A 20,435-nucleotide genomic window follows, 5' to 3' on the forward strand; every position below is an offset into this window, starting at 1 on the left:
ACAGAGTTCACCAGACAGAGGAGGTCAAGGCTTCCCATTACTGGCCCTGCTGCCCCCAGCCCTGCCGGGGCTGTGCTCCCCACTGCCAGCCCAGCCCTGAATCTGGCCAGCCAGGGCTCTCTGGTCCAGCAATATCCAGATATTGCTGGACCACAGTGTCCCGGATTTTAGAGATTGAGCCAATAGATGAGGACTTGATTCTGCATCGTTTCTAGAAAACAACCTCCTAGATTTAGAGTAGAAGCAGACGGAGACGGCCAGTCACTTTCTAACGTGGTTATTTCTCTCTCTACAGTCTCCACCCTGGTGTTGGCTGGAGTGTGTAGTTTTGTCGCCTGCTTCTATGTGATCTTCTTCCACACCGACTACAAGAGACTCCGCGCCGAAGCAGCCAATGCTGCCTCCATCAACACCACGGGAGCTGAAGCAACAATCCCTGAAGCCTAAAACATCCTGTTGATGATGGTACACGAGCGTCCTGGGACTAGCGAACTAATTGCTGTGGGAAAGCGAGTCACACCGGTGCATTCAGTGGGTACGCCGGGGCCCTGAGCCCGATGCATATTTGCTCTTGCAACACAAATGCTGCTCCAAGTTTGCTGACAGAAGGGCTGGACCAAGCTGATGGCCTGTCCCTGGGGGTCTCTGTTGGGCCCTACCAGAGCCTAAGCCACACTTGAGAACATGACGCACGGGAGGGGGCATTTGCACTAGACAGATCTCGCTAACGTGATTAAAAGAACCAAGGACGGATGGACAGCCCTGAAGAGAAGACTGGGTTGCAATGGCAACACTAGCGTATGGCCAGGGAGAGAAACCTCATGTTTCAGAATTTAAGGCAGTTTTGTTAAGGACCACAGGTTGGTGTGAGATCATGGGGCAGGAAGGAGAGTTTGTCTGTACCTATCCTGCATCTTCCTCTGAAGTATCTGGTGCCAGTATCTGGTCTAGAAGGTCCATGGTTTTTATTGGTACGGCAAATCCGACAGCCCGTTGGCCCTGGGAGTGAACTTTCATCGAGGAATGGAGGTGGTGGAACCTGGGAAGGTGGGTTTCATCTGTGCCTGCTGCTGGCAGCTGTGTTTTGTTCAGTATTCGCTAAGACCGCCACCCTCGGCACAGCGCATGCTTGTGAAATCGCCTGCCAACGGCTTTACCTGTAGCCAAGCGCAGGAAAGCCTGCTATTTAAGCACCTGTTGCATAGGCAGAAAGGTCCCCGAAAGCCGGAAAGGTCCCCAAAAGCGAGATTCAGGATCAGCACGTTACACTACTGGGTTCTAGACCCTCCTCCTGCCCCCAGCCCCTTGCCTGCTGCACGGTCAGAGATGCGGAATTCATTACTCCCGCCTTCACTCCCTTCTAACAGGTACAGCTGAACAAACGAGCCAGCCTACCTCTGAACTCCTTGAACCCCAGGGGCTTCCTAGAATGATCAGGGACCAATGACTGAAACTCGACTCGTGGGAAACTGCCATTTCCAGCAACGAGGCTCAGTCCAATCTGAGATGGAACAAACTTTCTTGGAGTTTCCAGGGCCGAGGAAATTCTTAGGAGTTTTTGGAGTGTGGATCCCAACAGGGGGTGTTTCCAACAGGAAATAAGATTCCCAGGTCACAGCAGCTGGTGAGCGAAATTAACACAACTCGCATCAGTTTTGCTGCTGATCCACCAACCAAAAGGGGTTGAGGTCTAAGACCCATGCTGCAGTTCTCTGGCAAGGAACTACAAGCCGAGTCCAGCTGTCCAAGTTGGGATGCTAATTCCCACTGGTGGCCTGTCAGTGCTGACATGCCATCTGTGACAGTGCTTGTCAGAAGCTAGCGGATCACGTGCTGTACTCAGAACTTGCAAACAATAGGACCCGTTTGTCTTGCTCTGACATGAACAAAGGGCTTGAGGTCCTTCGGAACTTAGCACTGAGTGAGTTTTGATGCTCGTAGCTCTTCCTTGTAGTGCAGGGAGTGAATGGTTCTAAAGCAGGCGTGATTTCTCTCGTGCCGCGCTGCAAATTAAATCCAACACATTGGTAACCCGTTCCTGTTTCCTGCCTTCCTGCAACACACAGACTGAGATTCAGCTGAGGATTTAGGCTACACTGGTCTCTCTGTGCTCTCTCTTACTAGCTGATCACCATTTATTGGTTTGTCTGGTTGCCTGATAGGCAGCAGCTTTAAAGTCTCCTATGTAGCCGCTCTTCTGCCAGTATAATTAAGTCATCCCCAATGAATGGTGGTAGCCATGTTGTCAGGTGACACTCTCCCAGTGACATCACATCAGTGCAGTTGGCAAAATTGATGTCAGTCAGGGAGGTGTTTTTTCACACCCCTGCATGACAAACATTATTGCTGACAATAACTGCTCATTTAGACAAAGCCCTATGTTCCCATTAGATGCTAAAATACCAAGAATGAAGGGGACACTCTTTAGAGGCGTAAGCAGGTCAGAGCTTAAGATTCAAGGGGATACATTTAAAGTGCTTCAGAAGAACAGACTGAAGTTGTCCGACCAGCAGGCTTTAGTTTGTCAGCTCTGCGAGTGTGGCACTAAACACCTAATAAAGTCCAACGGAAACCATTCCTCAACCCCGATCACAAAGCTCTTGCTACAGGATTGTTTTCTCTCTTCCAACAGTGCAATTTAATAAACGGTGCTTTAAAAAACGGTTCTGGACACACTTTATTTTAAGCATAAAAAATATTCTCAAGGCTGGGAATACACCAGACAAGCTCGGAAACACTCCTTCCAAAAAAAGCATCACTTCATCTCGTGTCAAACGGGACAAGTATGAAAAGACCGTTCACAATATTTCCAAGCTCAGTGTATAAATATCTACAGCAATTGTGTGAACCTAAGTTTGAAAATCTGGACTGTTGTTAAACTTATCCAAAAGAGGGATAACAACAAGCTTAAGGAAACCCCAATACCAGCAAGTGTGCTATCAAATCAAGCCAAAACCAGCTACACTTTCTAAAAAAAGTGGGTGCAAAAGATAAGTTCAATAAAATACAACCAAAAAAGCAATGTCTAAGGTGCAGAAAAAAACTGGAAACTAGCTAATCCCTCAGGCAAGCACCAGGAGCTGCAATGCACACCAGAGGTGCAATTATTTTTATGGCACCCACCACAGCAGTGTGTAAGCATCGACACAGACATTCAGGAAGGGCACTAGCTGCAATAGCCATGATGATGGCACATTAGGTAAGTTCCTGGAAGACAGATCCATCAATGGATTTTAGCTAAGATGCACAGTGATGCAAAACCATGCTCTGGGTGTTCCTACCCTCCAATGGCCAGAAGGCAGGAATGGGCAACGGGGGGAGGGGACCTCACTTGATGGTCACTATGAGTGTTCTTGTGTTATGCTGAATACTAGGTATCCCTGGACCCTTGACCTATACAATTCTCAATCAAGCAGCATCTGGAAAACGAGTGGAACAAAGCACACGTGTTTGCTCTTTGCCGAAACATCCCTCACTGTCTGTAAGAAGAACACGTTACCCAACACACACACCGACACATGCAGAGCATAAGAGAAATTACCAATTATATTTGTCACAGACATAAATTCTAGTTATAGATCTCTGGTATTCACAAATTATACTTAGAATACAGAATTTCAATCAGTGCAAAATATACAGTCAAAAGTACACACACCAAACCATATTACCAAATATATACAGAATTAGTCTAAGAACAGAATCTGAGTTTAAACATAAAAGAAAAGTCCACCTCTTTTTTTTTTTTTAGCTATTACATTTTAGCAACACTAATTCATAGAGATAGATTACCAGCACAGTGGTCTGCAAGGCAGAAAACTAGAAACTAGTTATACCATGAAAACCCTGCTTTAAGATGAAACCACAAGTGAACGAGTGTGATATGCTTTATTTGTTTGAGGCACACAGCAAAGAAATAGCATTCAACCACATTAATGGTTATACTTTCTGCAGATTGTTTCTAAGAATTATTAGGCAGAAGCACAAAGAATAAAACGCTGCACACAAGCTGAACTATTCCAAGGTCAGTTTAGCTTAGTTTGTTGGTGTAACCCACTTGGCCCAACATGTTACAACAGTCACAAGAAATGCTGCAAGACATCATGAAGTACCTTGTTTTTAAAATGTGTGCATCTTATTTAAAGAGCTGGCCCAATGAAATTGGCTGCTTGGACTAGTTTAAGACAATTACTCAGGTAATGAGAATTTGCCACATGGAACTTTTGTGGACAAGACGGTAATCAAGCTAACAAAACAATCCTGGCTTCTCGGATTTTGAGATCAACATCTCCCATGCCCCCTACAGCTTCACCCAGGTGTCTTACTCTCTCTCAGCCCTTTCTAATTGAAAATTTTCTCTGAGCACTTTCGAAAAGCCAAAGTGAGCCAGCTACGTCTATGACACAGAGCTCACAGGATTTTGCTTTGAAGTCGATAGGTTTCGATTTTCCAAGCACCTCTATTTGCTTATCTTTAATACTGGCACCTCACGCTACTCCCTTTTGGCCAGCTTAAAAGCATAACGGGAGGGGAGCAAATTGCAGGAGCAGCATTTTCCCGATGAAGGATTCTGCATCCCTTACCGGTGTACATTTGGCCCAAGTGACAGCTGCCTTTGGTAGCAAAGGATGGCTGTACGGCACATTTGATTTAGGCAGAGAAGGCAATAACCAGACTTGTTACAATTTTGTGGCCAAATGAGGCTTAACGGAAAGTTAAGCCTCTTAAACAGGTGTGTATTTCTGAACTGCTACAACAGAAGTGCAAAAAGTCAAGGCGATTAGCACAATAAGGCATCAATTGAAGATAAATGAAGCCACGTCTTCAGAGGGGAAAAAATTTCCTCTGAACAGATAAGCTACGTGTCTTAAACATGCTACAAAGGTGTTACTAACCACAGAACAGAACTAAGGGGAGTGAAAGTATCATTTCCCTGCCTTACACAGAAAAAAATGCTTAGCTGCTTTGGAATACATTTTTAAATCATGATATACATTTGTTTCAAGACCTCAGGCCAACTTTTCCAACACCGCTGAAATGTTTATAAAACCAACTTATAAGTTATCAAAAATAAACTTGTCCTTTAGGAAGAAATGTCCCATCTAATACTTTTATCAAGTACAAAGTCAGTTCAATCCGTTCCCAGCAGAAAAGTGAAAATCCATACTTAAATCTTTCCGAGGGGTTACTTAAGAGCCCAAATTATAAAGGTAACCATTCCATTCCTTGTCATGGAAAGTAGAAACAATGCTTCCAAAACATAAAACGGTGTACTGTGCGAAAAGCTCATGGGGGAACATACAATCAATAGTCACCATTTTGTAAACATTGAAACTGCTAGTCTAGTCATATACTTAGAAACTATTTTAATAAATTGTGTTAAAACCATTTCATTCCATGTAATGCCATTACATTGGTCAGTGTAAAAGCACAGAGGTCAAAGAAGTGAAGGGCTCTCAGTTGGACGTCTTATCACACACGCTGTGTGTCATATTAACTAGCTGTTAACATAATAAATAAATTTAAAATGAATCTCATGCATTATAAAAATTAGTCTCTTGAACCTAATTCATAGAAATAGCAGCCAATTTAGAATTGTTTAAAGTTTAAATGAACTTTCAGTCAGTTAGATATAAATACGTATTGCAAAAACGTTGCAGTTTCTACTCCTTCCCTAATGCGGCATTAGAAGGGTACAGTAATGTAAGCGTACATGGATGCAAGCAAATGTTACATCACAAGAAAAGCTAGAATTGTAAATGGCATTCTGCCGACTTGTATTTCAACCTGAAAGTGCATCTCAAGTCTGCAAAAAGGTATTCCTTATTTACACTACAAAAACAAAAAGGTAGTTCTGCCCTACGCCAAACAAGGTCTATTCTGCATTTACACAAGTGCAAAAGTGTATGTAAAATAATAACAACACCCGCCAGATGGGATCTAGGTTTGCAAATGAGCCAAAGTGCCCACTATGGCTCTCAGCCATTTCAGTAGTAACTGAAGGTCTTTGCATTTCGTGGCTGTTCAAGGACTTGAATGGGAACAAGGGGGTGGTCTCAGACCAGCTGCTAGCAGACACATGGTGAGCCCAGACAGCACCATCAGAATCGGCACTGGTTAGCACCCCCTTGTGAGCGGTTTCAGCAGAAGGGCGGAGAAGACAGGCCCCAGAGGACGGCCGAGGCACACAGACCCGGAGGGAGCGGAAAAGCTGCGTGGGGTTGTCAACCGAAAGAACTGATCTCCAGGTCGCAATACTGCACGTATCAAAAAACTTACCGTGGAACGATCAATGTTCCATCTCACATCCACAGTGCTCAGTTACAACTACACAGAGGATCGGCCAATGCTATGGGGTGTTTTAAAGCATTTTGCACTCTGCTCTAGGTTCACCATTATCCAACCTTACCGTTTTCAGCAATTTACCCCAGGTATATACATCTGCTACAGTAGTTTAATTTTGTTTTACACTTAGCAATGACTGTATTTACACCTCACTGGGCTGGCCCACTGGATAAACACGACACATGCATGAACACATCTGCCATTAAAATATCCACCTAGAAAGTGGATTGAGTAGTTAAGGTACTCTTTCAAAAAACCCCACTTACACAATAAGCATGTACAGGATATGAAGGATTAATGAGTCAATTGTCACTCATAAGAGTTCCATTCATTATTTAGTCTTGGGACTACAAAGAGGATTGCCTAAGTTCTTTATGAAATGTATGACACATGTAGAGCTGGGGTTTATGTTAATATCCAGGGCCTGATTTAAATCTCCGGGAAGATGTACAGATACAGGCTGAGGCTGCATTCTAAACTCACTGCAGGATTTCATAATCAGTGTATCATCTTAGATCCATGAGGTTTGCATCGGGAATCTCTAGGGCAGCGTATTGGCCAATGACCGCCTGACAACTTGTGTGTTATCAACAAGGATCAGAAGCAAATGACGACAGAAGGTAGTCAGTCACCCAGCTAACTCCACCCCACGACATACTGTGACCAGACGGTCAATTAGCACCGACGGCTTAATAGCTTTTGGCAAAGTGGAAGGTCCCTAAAATCAACTTTGATAAGGCATCCCCAAGTGGAAGCTTACTTGGCACTAAACCAGACCATAAGTGTTGGAAAGCCTCTGGGGGAGCAAGTTACAAGCAGAAAAGCCAGAGGTTCTGAAGTGGGCTCAAACTCAGAGCAGATACTTTGTCTTCTCCCTGTACTACTCACTAACATCCAGACACATGCTCTTCTCTACTTGAAACGGGCATTTTACCTGGGGTGGACACTGGAGCTAACAAAGTCGCACTTTTAGCAATCCGCTCTTCCGCTTCCCCCACTGACAAGGGCTGGAAAACCCAGAGATAGAGGCCTAATACAAGCCTACCCCTAGGCTTGCAGAGAAGGTGATCAGGGAAGAGCCTGGGATAGCTTGGGGTATGTCTCCCTATGAGTCTACAAGGATCTCACAGCCTCGCTAGGGTTTCACCTCCCTCCCAATGCTATTCCTGTGCTCTCTGCACCACATTTTCTCACTTCCTAGCTTCAAATTTCTTGATGCTATTTTATGCATTGGCCCAGGGACAGCTGTAAGTTCATTATCAATTATCACATTGTACAACATTCTCCCCTAAGAGCGGATGAGCCGAGCACTTGAACATCAACATTCAATTCTGTTGCCTTCTCTCACTGGATTTGCACAGGATCTAGTGATCAGCTGTTACACATGTTCAACGCCACTTATAAGCAACTTGCACCTTTCTGCAGGGAAGCCTCCAAGTAATTCATCTGAACACAAAGCCGGTGCATGATTAACCCAATCCCATCTCCCCGCCCCTCCCAGCATGTGCAATGTTGATGAAAACAAAGTGGCAGCTCCTAGCATCTTAGCCTTTTGCAATACCTGCACTCGAAACAGTTTAAAAAATAGTTTCGCCATCGATTTCTCAGTTTTGAAGGTGGCTTGCTTACTCTGGGCACAAGGACGTTTCTATTCCACTTGCACAAACATCAGGTAGAGTCTGTAGATGACAAAAACGTTCCTCTTCCTGGCTAGGTCGGCACCAGAGATCACAGAATCCGTCTCTCAATTACATAATCAACAAGCAGCATCCCTGGCGGTGGGCAGCCATCAGCAACGATGTATTTCCTTAGTTCGGTCACATCACCCTGCGCGAGCAGATAGTGTGAAATACCGTGTGGTTTCCTCCTCCCAGTGTCCACGTTTAAGCTGAGCTGAAGCCGCCTGCTTTTCATGCCCATGCCAATTTCCACGCACTGATGTGGAGAGACTGTGTTCGAAAAGATCCACGTGGAAGATCTACACCACCGGCACGGAGGTACCGCGCGCACAGCAGAAATCGTGTGCCGAGGTTGAACAAGAAGGGACGGGGTCTTTCAGCTCTCTTAAGGTGAGGACAGGTGAGGGAGAGGAGCAGCGGTCCCATAAGCGAGTGAAAAGCATTTCCTGGTGACGGATGGTAGAAACTGCTGTTAGACCAAGCCACGTTGGCACTGGAGTTTCAGCCCTGTCCCTGGCAGTAAGGTGGTTATCAAAGCAACCCTTGCCACAGCCACTTCCAAAGGCGTGTAGAGAAAACAACAGCTGGCTTGGAACCACTTACTGAGGACGCCAGGGAAAGGGGAGGTCAGGCAAGAACACAGGCATCAAGTAATCAAGTTTCACGGTCTACAGAATGCCATCCCGGAGGCGGCCCTTACATGGCACATGGCTTCACTGGTCCGTTCCACAAACGCTGCCAGGAAGAGTCTTTTCAGGGCTTCTGCTTGCGGGACTGAGGCCCACACTGCCAATTGCTGGTGGTGTGGCCACTGTTCTTCTCCGATTTGCTGATCCCCCGCAAGCAGAGGCAGCTATAATGTATTTCATCAGTTCTTTCGACAGCCGAGGGTAAGCACGCCCAGTCGTCTGCTAGGGGGACTCACGTTCACAGGGACACAGCTGGGAGCAGTTCCATTGGTCAAGATTTGTGGGACACAAGGCCGAAAGACATCAGTCTCCTGTGCCGGTGTGGGGTGAGACTGTGCAAGTTCCTTCTACCTCAGTTGTTGGGCATCTTTGACACTGCTCCTCAAGCCCATTCATTTCCACCTGACTTCGATCGCCAGAGACCCCCGGAGAGCGGACAGCGATGTAAAGGGAAGGAGTAGTGAGAAAAGCCCATGAGACAGTGGCTGTGGGCAACAGATGTAGTGTTCTACCAACCTTCAGCTCGTTAGCCCTGGGGCAGGGCAGCAAGTACAAACACCTGGTTTTGAAACTCCCCTGATCTTTTTACCAGAATGAGCAACCAGAGCTTGTGTGGAAAGGCGCAGTCACAATACATTACACACTGGATTTAAGAAAATGAATTTGAACTAAGACAAATGAGGATGTACGGAGGAGTATGAAGTCACCCAAGACAGAACACCTAGCAGGGGAGGAAAACGAAGAGCCCAAGAGGTCTGTTGTCCACATATATTACTGAGGTAATTTTGCCTCCATTTACTCAAGAGATAGCTGCTGAAATTCAACAAGCCTTCAACAGCATTTGGTGACTCTGGAAGAGGCTGGACCATTTCGTAAGTTTAAAACATTTTTTCCCCCATTCACTGGTCCAGGTAAACCATGTTGAAACGATACGGTCTTAACCGTTTGGACTGGTATGGTTCCGCACAATTTTTCTCCTGCGTCCGTGGCATCTTAATGAAGGGATCGTTATCGCTACGTTGAGTCATCTCAAATAACGTGGTCTCAAGCAGGGTGGCCTCCAGTCATATTGTTTGGCCTCACTGAAGAAGTGCGCAGCACAACGGGAACGAGATGCGCTCCTACCGTTCGGTATGTTGGAAGACATGGTCGGGGCTAGCTGAACACAACCTGGCGATGAGGGAGCACGTCACAGAGAGGCTAGACATTTCTCCACAAAATGAAAATGTTGCCAAAACAAGAGTGAGGCGCTCCACAGGGTAAACAGCAATGTTGTCTAGCAGCACAAACCACAAATTGGGCAACAGCTTACAGAAGGCTACCAAGGGCAAACATTTCAAATGAAACGAGTGGCATACAAGCAGGTGTGCGCCAGCCACCTAACGAGGCACAATCATGTAACAAAACAGGCAGAACACAGTACTATTAACATGGAATAAAGGGCAGGCTCATTAGAAACCCGTCTTTACCAACTCCCTGCACAAAGCTACGCCATGCAAGCTCCTTTCTTCTACAGTAAGTGAGCGGCTTTTGTTCCATAAAGACCTGCTCCGTTTAATGTCCCGCTTCAGAGACGGATACGTTTTCCGTTCTTGTCTCTTTCAAGCTTCCAGTTTTTTTCTGCTTCTGTTTGGATTTTTTCAGCATGCAGACCTGAAATCAAACATTGGTGGAGACAGTTAATGAGAGCAAAACATCCCTTTATCTGAGCACATTTAAGACACGTATGCTTAGCAATGAATACCGCATACATTCATGCTGCAACAGAAAAAAAATTAACACAGGGATACTGCTAGCAGAACTCCCTCTTGGCTTTTGTAACCACTTACGGTTGTATCACCCAAGAGCCAAGAAAAGCCTCATTTTTTGGTTTGTTTGCTTTGCGCATTTAACAGCAGTTTCTTATTAGTGACCCCAACTGAAAAAATGTGACCATGTCTCTCGCACAAGAAAGGAGGAAGTGGTAGACATTGGCTTTCTCTTGAAAAAAACAGTTAATGCTTTTAGAGAGACAAGGTAGGGGAGGGAACCTTTTCTCCTAGAGCAAGAGCTGTTGATGAAGGAGACAAGCTTTCGAACCACGCAGAGCTCTTCGCCAGCCTACAGAAGAACGCGTTGAGCTGCAAGTACTTTTCAAGTAACGGAGGCACATTCTGCAAACTCCTGTCCTGTTTTTTTTTCTCCTCATGAGAAAAGCTTGGCATTCTGTCACATTTCTGGGACTCTTTCCACAGCCGTTCCAAAGGGATTGTTCACAGAACTTCCGTGGCAGGAGAGAGAGACTATGTGTGGCGTGGGGGGGAGTGTGTAGGGAAAAGTGAGGTGGTGTGTGTGGGGGGAGGGAATGTGTAGGGAAATGTGAGGAGGTGTGGGGGAGTGTATAGGAGGTCTGGGTGTGTGGGGAGGAGTGTGTAGGGAAATGCGAGGAGGGATGTGTGAGTGGGAGGATATATGTAGGGAAAAGTGAGGAGGTGCATGTGGGGGGAGGGTGTGTGTAGAGAAATGTGAGGAGGTGTGCGCACGCAGGGGGGAATATGTGGGGAAATGTGAGGAGGTGTGGGGGGAGGGAGCGTAAAGGGAAACGTGAGGAGGGGTGTGGGGGGAAGGATGTGTATAGGGAAATGTGAGGAGGGGTGTGGGGGGAGGGTGTGTGTAGGGAAATGTGAGGAGGGGTGTGGGGGGAGGGTGTGTGTAGGGAAATGTGAGGAGGGGTGTGGGGGAGGGTGTGTGTAGGGAAATGCGAGGAGGGTGTGTGGGGGGGAGGGGGGTGTGGGGGGGAGGGTGTGTGTAGGGAAATGTGAGGAGGGGTGTGGGGGGGGGGTGTGTGTGTAGGGAAATGTGAGGAGGGGTGTGGGGGGGAGGGTGTGGGGGGGAGGGGGGTGTGGGGGGGAGGGTGTGTGTGTAGGGAAATGTGAGGAGGGGTGTGGGGGGGAGGGTGTGTGTGTAGGGAAATGTGAGGAGGGGTGTGGGGCGGGGAGGGTGTGTGTGTAGGGAAATGTGAGGAAGGGTGTGGGGGGGAGGGTGTGTGTAGGGAAATGTGAGGAGGTGTGTGGGGCGGGGAGGGGAGGGAGGGGAGAAATTGCCCTGAAAACGCAAGGAATCATTTTGCTGCTTCACTGCCCGAAGAAACTCCTTGGTGGCAGACAGGTTGTTCCTGTGCATCAAACAGTAAATGACGGGGCTATTGTCACGGATGGAGCTATCCAAGTTAAAATAAAAGTCCATGTGGATGGGCCACGGGCTCTCACAGCCACAGCTAACTGTGATCTCTGGTCATTCCCAATTAAATACTGCACATTGAACTGATGTCTCAGGAGGGACGGGGACGCTTTACTCACAACCCCAGGACTGGGAGCTCTCGCCCCTTCCACTGCTCGTACGTCTTATTGCTCCACTTGCTTGCTATCTCATGCGAGGCTCAGCCCAGCTACCAAAAACCCCGGGGACTGTTTTGTGACCATGCCCCCTACAATCTGGTGCAGACAGGCCCCTTAGCTAACTTACATGAACTTCTTGGAATTCCATGGTGTATACTCACCCCCCGGTGATCACATTATGTTGGTGAGCAGCTTCCAAATGAAATGCACTCACAAGAGGAGGGGCCGGAGAAATAGCATGAGAGGGGTCAAACAAAAGACACGACTTGCACGATGGAGGAAAACTAAACTCGCCACAACCACTGACGTTTTCCTAATGCAGAAGACCAAAGCGCAGAGGCAAGCTTACCTTTGGCCCCGCCGCAGAAATGATGATCTGGCCCGGAGGCTGGATCCAGGGCTCTCCGTCTACTTGAACAGGTATCGGTTTCAGAAGCGTAACACGAAAGTAAGACCCTTGAGCTATGCGGATCCCTGACCGCAGGCCACCCTGCACTTGGCCCTGTCGGAACAGCAGAACGGCCATTAGTTGCCAACACCCTCTCATATTTATTGCTAGAGATAAGCCACGCAGAGCATGCTGTCATGTAAGGCGTTTGCAGCCTGGCGTATCTTCTGGCTTCTTCCTGGCTGAGCTTCCTACCCCTAGAAGATTCCAAAATTACACCCTGAAATGTCAACCAGTAACACGCCCGGCAGTAAGGCCTTGATCCCGAAAGTGGCTCTAGCCCTAAGGACCTCAATTGAGCTCCACTGAAGTCAAAGGGACGCCATTGCAGTTACCAACTCATTTGTAGCATTGGGGTCTAAATTCACAAAGGAGTCCAAGTAATTATCCTCCTCTGCATACAACATCTATCAGGGATTTTGTTTTCCAAAAGTGTTTTTACTTGATTACAAAAGACGCCTAAAAGAGACATAGAAAATAAGGAGATTTTACGTGATAACTTAAAAAAATAAAGCATTTATACACAGACCCACATATATTCAAATAAAGTCTAGTGTTTCACTCTGCTCAGTGCTCTGCCATTGCATGATTTTGCTATCTGACGGGAATAAATGCCACCGGTTATTTAATGCATTGTGTTTGTCATTCGTTTTTCTCATTTACCTCCTTATAATTTTATCGAGACACCTATGAACTATGTGGAATAAGACTACAAGTGGCTTTGGCCACATTACACACGTAACACATAGGGATGTGAAAGGTTAACCGGTTAATTGGTTAACTGATAAGCATCACCCTTAACCATTCCAGTTAACTGGTAGGGGCTGAAGCAGCTCCCTACCCACCATGGCGGGCCGGGGGACTGTGGTGAGGTTGGGGAGGGGGAAGCTCCAAACCAGCCACCCGCTGCCCCTTTAATCAGTTAACTGGTTAAACATCACGTCTAACCGGTTAACCAGTTAAATGGAATTTTCCATCCCTAGTATCAAGTTGGGAGAAAAAGGGATGCAAAAGCAAACCTCCATTAAACGAGTTTGACATTGCAAAGCTGAAACAACCTATGCAGTCCCAATTATCCATGGCCCAATACAGCAACCAGGAAGCCAAAACGAAGCCACCTCTACCCATTCTAACTCCAGTGTATTCGTTACCAGGCTTTGAAATTCACTGTCCTCATCTTTTTGGAGAGAGGGAAAACAAAAGCACCTGACTGACCTAATCTATCCCTTCATTGTTCTGTGCAGTTCACAGCGCCTCTCGAAATTAAACCATCCCATTCTTTTGCTGGAAGGCTCTCTCGGCTTGATTCAAAGCCCTCCGAAATCACTGGGAGTATTTCCATTCACTTCAACAAGCGGCACATCAGACCTCTCAATGCCCCTAAAACTTTACCCTCCAACTCCATCTTCCTTCTCTATCTTGCTGAATTTGGGCACCTGAACAAGGATTTCCAGAGCAGGCTTCAAATCTAAGCCCAGTCTTCAACTGCTGTCACAGTCAATGCTCTGCAGTATGACAGCCGACTACTTTGCGGGCAGGTTGTTGAAGGCACCTGTGAGTATATGGTGTACATATAATCGGCCATACTGGGTCAGACCAAAGGTCCATCTAGCCCAGTATCCTGTCTGCCAACAGGATCCAGTTCCAGATGCCCCAGAGGAAATGAACAGGACAGGGAATCCTCAAGTAATCCCTCTCCTGTCACCCATTTCCAGCCTCTGAAAAACAGACGCTAGAGACACCATTCCTACCCATCCTGGCTAATAAGTATTGACGGAGCTAACCTCCATGAATGTATCTAGTTCTTTTTTGAACCCTGTTCAAGTCCTAGCCTTCACAACATCCTCTGGCAAGGAGTTCCACAGGTTGACTGTGCGCGGTGTGAAGAAAAACTTCCTTTTGTTTGTTTTAAACCTGCTACCTATTAATTTCATTTGGTGACCCCTGGTTTTTAGTACACTCAATTGCCTCTCCACACTGTATGCCCAATAGGCTTTCCGGGATCAAGTCAGGAGCGTAACTTAATATATTTTGTGCTCTTAAAATTCTTGGGACTTGTATTCTCACATTTGAGTGTTTGATTTTATATCCTAGAATATTTTTTGGAGGGACTTTGAACAAAATATTGACCCCAGGCCAAATTCACGGTGATGCTTAACACGGACTGGGTGAGGAGTCCTTGTTCTTACTGATGCCGCATCCCCAAACAAACAAAAAGCAATCACAGCTCGGACTTACCATGTGAACAACACCAGTCACCCCCACGACTTCTAGTAGGCCGTCATCCATTCTCGGCTTCTCAAATCGATTATCATTGTCAGATCCCCAGAGATCAGCTCCAGACCCCCAACTGTAGGGGGAGCAAACAAAACATGGCTGCGGCCTGAGAGTACGTGGAAATCTGACAATCCTCAAGCAGTGACGAAACGGCTGTTCTGCAAACAGTTGTGGCATATATTCTGTTCTACCAAATTCTCCTTGAGTGGGGGTTATGTAGTTCTCCTTTCCCCCTATACAGAACACTGTATCTGCCTTCATAAAACAGGGTACCCTCCTGAGAACCCTGTCAGGGAGGCAGTGGAAGCAGGGAGGAAGGACAAATTCGGTTTTCGATTGGGGAAAGTTGGTAAGAGGAAATTAGTCTCATTTCATAGTGCTCCAAAGCTTACCACAGTTCTTGGCAACATCGGTATGTTTTCTCTTTCTCAAGCCATGATACGTTGGAGGGATACTAAATATCATGAAACTGCTCTCTCAAATTATTATATTTAGGCATCAAATAGCTGGGTGGAATTAAGCACCAAAATCCTGATGCCAGTGGAAAATGACTATAATTTTACTTCCTAGAAAATAGTTTCCTGTTCTTCCTGGAAATGCGTATTTGCCTCTTCAATGCACAACTGCTGCTCAACACTGGATGTGATTAATTCCCCTTTTCTAAGTTTTCTCAGTAGACTGAAAAAGAAAAAGAGTATCTAACTCTTGAAGCCATGTTCCAAATTAGAACAGAGGGCACAGCCAATTAACATCCCTTAATGTAACCCTAATTAACTGCGCCTTTTAAGATAGTTGCTACAGTGGAATACCGAGGACAGAACTTTCAGTAGCTGTTATTCATTTCTGCAGCCAAAACCAAAGCCTGCATGCAAAGTATGGGGAGTTGGTAAAAATTACTCAAAATAAACGGGACGAAATAACAGTAGAGATAGCAAAGAAGTTCTCATTACTCCAGAAAAAATGAGGGTTAGTTTCTATGAACTCAAGCCAGGACTTTCAGAAGCACTGAACTGTCCAAATCTCATGCCAATTGGACATCCAGCTCCCTTAAGCCCCTTTGCGCATCTAAGCTAGGAAAAGTAAAGAACACCCTTCCATCTCGTTCTACAGACTCCAGTGATTTTGGGGAGTATAAAAGAGTGTTTGAGTACCGAGGTGACAATCTAAAAACAACCATTCCCTTGGATTCCTAGACAGATGTGTACCAACACAAACTCCTTTCTCCCATTTTTACCTGGGGATATTAATGAAAATGAGGCCTTCGATACTGGGTAATTCTATTTCATGCTGGTCCACTTGAAGTTTTATATCTTTGTGGAGGTTTCTCGTGTGACTTATCTTTTGAAGTCCAACTTTTACATATACTCCTTTGTTGTGAAACCTATGGACAGAATAGCACTCCATCATTGAAAAGTTTGACTCCACATTGCGGCTCTGTTGCAATCATACACATTTAAGCTGACTCTCATTTTGGAACATGTTCATTTAAAGTTTCCTTTAACTGAAATCCCATTCAAGGCTTAATCAACAAATCAAACTCTCTTCAGGTGATAAACTGTTGCTTCAGACAGTCTTTAATTAATAGACAGAAAGACAACTTAGGCATTACGCAGCAAAAACACGGAAACATATACAAGTAAAGATTCTCCATACTTAAAGAACATGGTTTAAATTCAGAGCTGCCTTTCAGGAGACTTTCTGCTTAGAAATATAATTGTATTTTAATCAAAATATACTTCTTGGAAAATTGATTGTGAAAACACAGAGTAACTAAAATTGGCACCGTGCGAAAAACCGTCAAGAGTCTGGATAAACAGAGAGCTAAAGAAGTCATCTGAAAAATACAACCTGCCCAAGCGGTGGTGAGAAACATTTCTTAATACTTATACTGATAACCCTCAACAATTCCCTTAACCTGAATGTGCTCCAGTTTTACAGAAAAGAAAACTGAGGAACAAGTCAAGTCTTTGGTTATAAATGTTGAAATGTTTAGAGGATAAAATTTAATTAAGCGCGGTTTAAAATCAGGTCAGTAAAATAACACTTCTAGAGAGGTCTGCAGGGAGAGAACCTGGGATTTCTAGATCTAAAAGCACGAGTCTCTGCTGTTTGAGTTGAAGGATCAGATCCATTGGCTTGTTCACTGTAGTAGTAGACAAAACACCTAGGGGAATCTAGACACTAAAAATAGCTGCAAAGAACCCCACTATGTTAGCATGGATTGCCTGGGCCCATAGGGTAGATAGTGATTAGCATGTTTAAAAATGTCAATTGGTTACTACATGCTGACATTTTAAATAGCACTTAATTAAAACGTCACCCCTACCCCATTAGCCATGCAACGATCACAAAGAAAATACTTTTTTTCCTAGTCTAGACAGGGGTTAAAGGTGGGTTGGGCTTTTTAAAATACCGTACATAACATGTTATGAAGGACTCTAGTGTAGACGGGGCAAAGTTGTATTTTAATACCGTAGCTAGGTGAGGCGAATGGTCGGCACACCCACAGGCACACGCTACAGGAGCCAGACACAGAAAATAAAACCCGAGACATTTGGCTGGCGCAGTGCGGAATTCCCCCCTCAAGTCTTTCTAGGAAAAAATGCTCCAGGACAGCAGCATTGAGTGGCCCTCCCACACCTGGGAGTTACGCCATGCTTCATGCCGACTCAGGAAGGCCTCATGCATCAGTTCACATTTTCCAGGTTCTCATCACAAGAGGGGGAGCTAGAAACGCTCATGCTCTGCTTTGACTGACAAACGCGAAAACAGCGACTGGCGCATGGGCCACAGGCACTGTTCGGAGGAGCAGAGCACCTGTATCCCAGCGGCACATACAGCGCTGTACCTCAGTATCAGTAAAAACGGCAGCTGGATATGGGGGTGGCCACAAATACCATTTTAAAAAATGGATCCAAGATGACAGAGCAGTGCAGAGACTTATGGTTCCCCAACAGGGAAACTGGATCAATAATTGGGGGATTGGTAACTTGCTTCCACACAATTCAGTCCTTAGCTTGTTACCATGGTGACTACCGTACTGAGTCAGTGACCCCAACGCTCCTTTATGCCAACTGGTAAAGGGTCCGCCCTGCATATCATGGTCAGAATATTTAGCCAGACACCGCATCTTGTACAGTATCATGTAAACGCTGGTATGATGGTGGTCGGCAGAATGAGTGTGCGATGTATGCACGGATGACGTGCATACCCACTAGGAATATGTCCCTCAAGTGTGTTCTGGCACAGACTTGACAAGCAAGTTTGCACTAAAGAACGTCCTTTTGTCCGTGTCTCCAAAGTAAATCAAGCAAGGTGATGCCAGAGACTAAGGAAATTACATTGACACAAATCAACTGGGTGTTGGGACGTGAACAGGACGAGATCTTCTGGAGTTTGATTTAGTAGGTCTAGTGAAGACCCACTCAATTGAACTCAGAGGGCATCCCAGTCAGCACCAGTACTACTGCTCCTCATCAGGAGTAAGGGACGTCAGTGGCAGCGTTTGCTCCCATCAACCTCCCACTATGGAGACCACTTGGAAACTCGACTTACAGTATGGTGACTCCGGCTATGTAATTAATGTAGCTGGAGTTGTGTATTTTAATTCGACCTTCTGCTGTAGTGTAGACCTGGCCTCAGAGAGCCAACAGGCTGCTGTGCACTCTGTCTCTTTGGAGACAACAGACTTAGTGAATTCAGTGGGTGGGAATGTACAGTACCAAGACATCTCTGAAGATGTTACCTGAAAGACAAGGTAAGTCTCAGGGAGCTGACAGGTGAGGCTACCGGGACTGGTGTGGCAGAGAGCTGACACAGTTTAAACCAGGGTAAAGTTTTTCTTTGCTGAGTCAACACGGTGGCTTACGAGTCACAGCTCCCTGGGGAGTGCACTATACATACTAGAAACAAACAAATACAATTAGCAGTGGCAGCTGCGCCTACAGGTAGGCGTATCAAACACATTAATTCTGGCTTAATCAGGTCCTTGATTAGTCATTATATCTGATTAGCCACAATCTTGACGTGATTTAGTGACAAATCTATTTGTGTCTGAAAGGCAGCAAGAATCAAGTACTTCTGTAGCGCGGAGGAGCGAACTCAGAACACACATTTCAACAAAAGCACAATTTTTCACTGACACGCACCTATTTCAAACACATTTTTTAAGATGTCAAAACTGGACATTTTTTGGAATGAAACCTTTCAAGTTTTCATTTCCAAATGACTTTGCATTTGGAAATGTATTTTACATAAAATCATCGAAATGAAAATAAACAAAATCTAAATGACATTTCAGTTGACATGAGATTAATTAAAAAAAATCGTTTGACATTTGAGGACAAAAAATTATTTTTGAAGTCTCACATTTTTTGGTGGGAGGAAAAATCAGTTTTCCAAACAGATCTCCAAAGAACTGATATTATTATAAAGTGAAGAACATGCCTTGCAAACAGGCACGGGAGAAAAAATGTGAGCAAAAACAAATGAAAGACTTTAGAGTAGTGAGCAGGTACAAATCCCCGGGGACCAGTGAAGAGACTGACTGCAGAGAATCTTACAAAACTGCTTCTATGGCGCACACCTAACATCATCAACAGAACAAAATAAACGAAGATAAAACCAAAGTAAAGAATTTTTTCAAACTGTTTTGGAGTTGATTCACACACAAATCTCATTCTGCTTGGGAATCTGTCCTTATCCCTCTCAAGTAGATCTCAAACACATGACACTGAAACCCCTATCATGTCACCCATTACTAGACATTTGTAATTTGTCTCAGAGGGGTAACCGTGTTAGTCGGTACCTTTAAAAACAATGTGTAGTCCTGTGGCACCTTCGGGACTAACAAAAATATACATAGTTTCACAATACTTTCAGAGTTTGATTTAGTGGATCTAGTAAATACCCGCTAAATCAAACTCAGAGGATACCCACATCAGCGCAGGTACTCCTGCTCCTCACAAGGAGTAAGGGAACTCGATAGGAGCGTAACAAAAACTTGTAAAACTGTATATTTGTGTTAGTCTCTAAAGTGTCACAGGACTACTCGTTCTTTGTAATTTGGTGCAGCATGATAAAAAAAGCACTAGAAGAGGCGGAATTGTAAATGTACACGTGGCTACACTTCATCTAAAGCAAACTCACGAGGGCGACATTAACAGCTGCTCTGAATGTTAATTCAGTATGCTCACAGCAAAAAAAAACCAGAGCCTCTTCATGCCTGTCCTCAGAACACTGCACATGAACTGCCATGTGCTTTTAGCTGTGAGAAGAGACACTCAAAAACTCTTTAGAATGTCTTTATGATTCTACTCCCTATGTGACAAACTCTGCTGACTAATTATACGTCACTTAGAAAGCATCCACAATTCTCCATGCCAAGCAAAAAACAAGCTGTGGGCTCCCTTTGCAGCCAATCACAGTGCTCCTCCGGTTCAATCGGCACACCCTACAAATTCTAGGCATGCAAACACAGGTAGCAAAGCTACCTTACCTCAGGAGACCGTCCGGGTTACAACTATCTTCCAGCCCACTGTGATGAAGGAGGCTACTCATGCAGCCGACACACACTCTCCAGTACAAATGTACACGAAGAAAATTCCAGGCACTGAGCGTTTCT

The 20,435-nt window shown here is 45.3% G+C and overlaps 2 protein-coding genes across 2 annotated transcripts in view; one reads left to right on the forward strand and one right to left on the reverse strand.

Moving 5' to 3' along the window:
* SLC49A3 (solute carrier family 49 member 3) overlaps positions 1 to 3,993 on the forward strand; it is a 24,082-nt gene extending 20,089 nt beyond the window's left edge. Inside the window, exon 10 of the mRNA XM_075931295.2 lies at positions 296 to 3,993. Coding sequence (XP_075787410.2) covers positions 296 to 447 — 152 coding nt within the window. The 3' untranslated portion in view covers positions 448 to 3,993. The remainder of the gene's footprint in view (positions 1 to 295) is intronic.
* Positions 3,529 to 20,435, reverse strand: part of DGKQ (diacylglycerol kinase theta) — a 103,067-nt gene continuing 86,160 nt past the window's right edge. Inside the window, exons 20-23 of the mRNA XM_075931293.2 lie at positions 16,047 to 16,193; positions 14,774 to 14,885; positions 12,437 to 12,589; positions 3,529 to 10,363 (exon numbers count right to left, since the gene is read on the reverse strand). Of these exons, the coding sequence (XP_075787408.2) occupies positions 10,265 to 10,363; positions 12,437 to 12,589; positions 14,774 to 14,885; positions 16,047 to 16,193 (511 nt within the window). The 3' untranslated portion in view covers positions 3,529 to 10,264. The remainder of the gene's footprint in view (positions 10,364 to 12,436; positions 12,590 to 14,773; positions 14,886 to 16,046; positions 16,194 to 20,435) is intronic.

This window comes from Pelodiscus sinensis, chromosome 6 (genome assembly GCF_052426305.1).
Source record: "Pelodiscus sinensis isolate ZL-2025 chromosome 6, ASM5242630v1, whole genome shotgun sequence".
Taxonomy (NCBI): Eukaryota; Metazoa; Chordata; order Testudines; family Trionychidae; genus Pelodiscus; species Pelodiscus sinensis.